This window comes from Nicotiana tomentosiformis, chromosome 7, assembly GCF_000390325.3.
Source record: "Nicotiana tomentosiformis chromosome 7, ASM39032v3, whole genome shotgun sequence".
Taxonomy (NCBI): domain Eukaryota; kingdom Viridiplantae; phylum Streptophyta; class Magnoliopsida; order Solanales; family Solanaceae; genus Nicotiana; species Nicotiana tomentosiformis.
In genome coordinates this window covers 31,791,574-31,794,950 of record NC_090818.1, presented here as the reverse complement: position 1 = coordinate 31,794,950, position 3,377 = coordinate 31,791,574, and the positions used below count along the sequence as shown (strand labels likewise).

The 3,377-nt window shown below is 36.9% G+C and overlaps 1 protein-coding gene across 1 annotated transcript; it reads right to left on the bottom strand.

The window, feature by feature from the left end:
- Window positions 1–1,623: 1,623 nt before the first annotated feature.
- LOC104087102 (AT-hook motif nuclear-localized protein 16) lies at window positions 1,624–2,869 on the bottom strand. Its single transcript, XM_018767633.3, has one exon. It carries the CDS (start codon window positions 2,740–2,742, stop codon window positions 1,939–1,941), a length of 804 nt encoding a protein of 267 aa, XP_018623149.1. The 5' UTR covers window positions 2,743–2,869; the 3' UTR covers window positions 1,624–1,938.
- Window positions 2,870–3,377: the final 508 nt, after the last annotated feature.

Sequence of the window (3,377 nt, the reverse complement as noted above, 5' to 3'; positions counted from 1 at the left end):
CAAGCTAGACTTCTTTCTGCTATAAGCCTGTTACTAATCTTTTTATGATGCCAAAAGGGAAAAAAATAATTCAGGGGGAACAGGATGGAAAATTGATTCAGGGGGGAATTCAGGAAATGCTGGTTCTTAGGGGAAACTTGAATTATAAGTTTGTCATCATCAAAAAGGGAAAAATTGATAGGATATATGTATATCCCTGTTATGAGGCTAAATGTATATCCGTGTTATGTTTTGATGATCTAACAAACTTACTGTTAAGAACCAGATAAAGAACATGTTATACATTCTCAAGACCTTAAGACCAAAAGGTTCCAGCTTGGGATATGGTTCAACTCTTCAGAGTCAAAGGAACAACAGAAGGAACATATAGTTACCGTTTCCCGAGGAAACTGCACAAGTCAACTGCCCCAGCTGTAAAGTTACTGCCTGCACACGCTATAGTGCAGAAACAGTGCAGCAATCAACTTTATGGAGAATATCTTTTACCTACCTTGCTTACATCATACTAGTGATGTCACAAATGCATTATTAAAATTAAGGAAGGTAAAATAAATCACTTGAACACTTAGAGAATTTACTCAAGCACACTCACTGTGATTGATCATCAAGAAAATGATTCTCAAATACATCAAGAACAAAGAACAACACTATTACGGACCAGTTCCCCATATCAAGTTATTGTATGTCCTAAGATGAGTTGTAACTTTGTAATAGTTCTTCAATTGTAATTTTTACTTAGCTTGTTTAGAAGCATTCCGTAGGAAACCCTTTGTAAATCATAAACCATTGTGTTTGTGTCTTGGTTAGAGTTAGTCGAGTTGTAAAGTCTTTGTATAGAGTTATTATAAAGTGGCTTGTAATAGTATGTTACAAGTTAGTGAGGGATTAAGAGGTTAATTCCTAGGTTGCATAGGTTGTAATCTGAAAGTTGCTAAGTAGTGAAGTTTAAATCCTACAAGGGTAGGTCGTGATTTTTAATCCCGTTGAGCTGGAAATTTTTCACGTAAAAACTCTCAGTGTTATTTACTTTTTGCTAGTTCGTGTAATCTGTGGAAACTAATAGAGAACCTGGTTCTCTATATAGTTTGGTGGACCCTCGAATTCTATCAGATGTGAATTGATGCTCTCATCAGGGGGAGTTAATACGCATTGTACTCTTTTTCCCTTACAAGATTTTGTCCCACTGGATATTTCTTGCTAGGTTTTTAACGAGGCAACCAAAAGGCGTAATTCTAAATATATATACTCTTTTTCCTTTTGTAGATTTTTTTTCCAACTAGGTTTTATTTTAGTTAAGGTTTTAACGAGGCACATTATCTGTTGAATAGACATTCACGGGGGAGTGTTATAAATAGAGTTTTATTTAAGGTGAATGTCTATATTTTAGAGAGATTTTAGGAATTTTACTTGGTGGCTAAGTCACTATTTCCCTATAAATAGAGGGGTCATATTCCATTGTAATTGATCCCATATCAATAAGAATTCTCTCTCCCTACTTTTCTCTACAATACTCTTCTTCTTTTATTGTTTTATAACAGGACGCGAGTTTTTTTAATCTCGATATGTGGTATTAACTGAAATATCCAAAGGTACATTTAATTTTACTCGGTGAAAAATAACACATTTAAAATTTGCAACATATTCAATTTCTTCATTTTTCTTTTTGTGTGAAAAAAGGAGTTTCTCACTACGTCCCTCAAAAAGGGAACTGGAAATGTATTCAGCAAAAGCAGGTAAAGAAATGAAACAAGTAAAAAATAATATCTCTAACATTGTGTCACAATTGAAGTACAATTGATATGTGACCTTCTCTCTAACTACAGGGCTTACAATAGAATAGGATAGAACTGAATAACATAAGATATAAAATATTAAATGCCTATACTTTATGATTCCTTCTGGTTATTATTTTTTCCAGTCTCAGACTCTTTAACTAATCTAGGACTTTGATAAAGTCCGTCCAGGTGCCCAAGAATAGACCTCAGGATGCAAAGCACCATTAGTAATTACACTCTGTGGCAAGCTATAAATATCAGGAACATCAACCTGATGACGTTGATGATTCTTTTGGTAATGTTGGTTTTGTGCTGAAGCAGCAGCGACCATTTCATCATCATCTAATGGCAAACGATCAAACGTCGCGTTCATAAAAGTTGCAGCCATAATCACCACTGGCCCTGAGGCAATGAGTGCACCCACCACACCCCCACCTATAACCTGTCCCTGAGCCCCTGCTAAGTAAATTGTTAGCCCTGTTACCCCTGGTGGTGCTGGTGGTGGAAGGACTGACCCGAGCATCGACAGGATTTCAAACCGCCCGTGGAGTGTGACAATGGACCCTGATGTGGCCGGTTGGCGCAATGTCACGTTTGTCACACACCCTGTTGCACTCAGCACGCATATGCCACGTTGCTTCCTTCGCGCAAAATTCACTAAGCTTTCGTTCACATCACAGCCTGAATTCACCTCCATTGCGTGTGCTCGTAATGCATTAGCACTGTCCCTTGTGATAATGATTGGTGGTTTGGGCTTGTTTTTGGAGCCGGCTGGCCTGCCACGTGGTCGTCTTATAGAATCTCTCTCGCGTACAGGCACGGTTACCTTTGGCAAATTTGCAGTAACCATTAGGCCATTTCCATCAATATCAGGCTTGTGGTTACCAATTTTGTCTAGTTCTTGATTCTGGTTTATGGTCTCTTTGGTTGCAGCAGTAGAGAAAGTGAGGTCTGCACTACCAGCCATTTCTTTTACTCCACTCTTGGCTTGCAGAAACTGAAGAGAACACAAAGATTTGGATTAATAATCTGTGTTTAAGTAAGGGGTTTTGGAAGATAAATTTATTGCAGAACCAAAAAGAATGACTAGAGATTAGGAGATGGTTAAGTAAAGCTAATTAATAGTATAAATAATTGGCATTTTAGTTTATTCACCCAATTCCTAACTCTCAACAGATCCCCCCTTTCATGTTGATTGTATCTTCACAAATATATACCAACATCTCATCTTAATTATACTCTACTTGGCCCACACTACATTGCAGTAATTAACTGACACAGACTTCATAAAATTGCAAACTTGATGTGCTTGATTTATATTGGTTATGCCACATTTTTTGCTAGATTCATAAACTGACAATTATGATTGTAAAATTTAGTATGTTTATCTCCATTAAATTTCTGATAATATCATAGACTTATAAAAGTGTGAAAGGCAAAGTTACTTTTCTGCTCTGGGCCGACATTTGATCAAAATGTAACTTTTAACCAGATGTAAGCTCATGAACTTCAGTACTTCACCATTCAGTAGTATTGAACTATGTCCTGGTTTTGTTTTTTTCGTTCATTAAGAGTCATTCCTGCATAGCTTTCTTGAAGTGC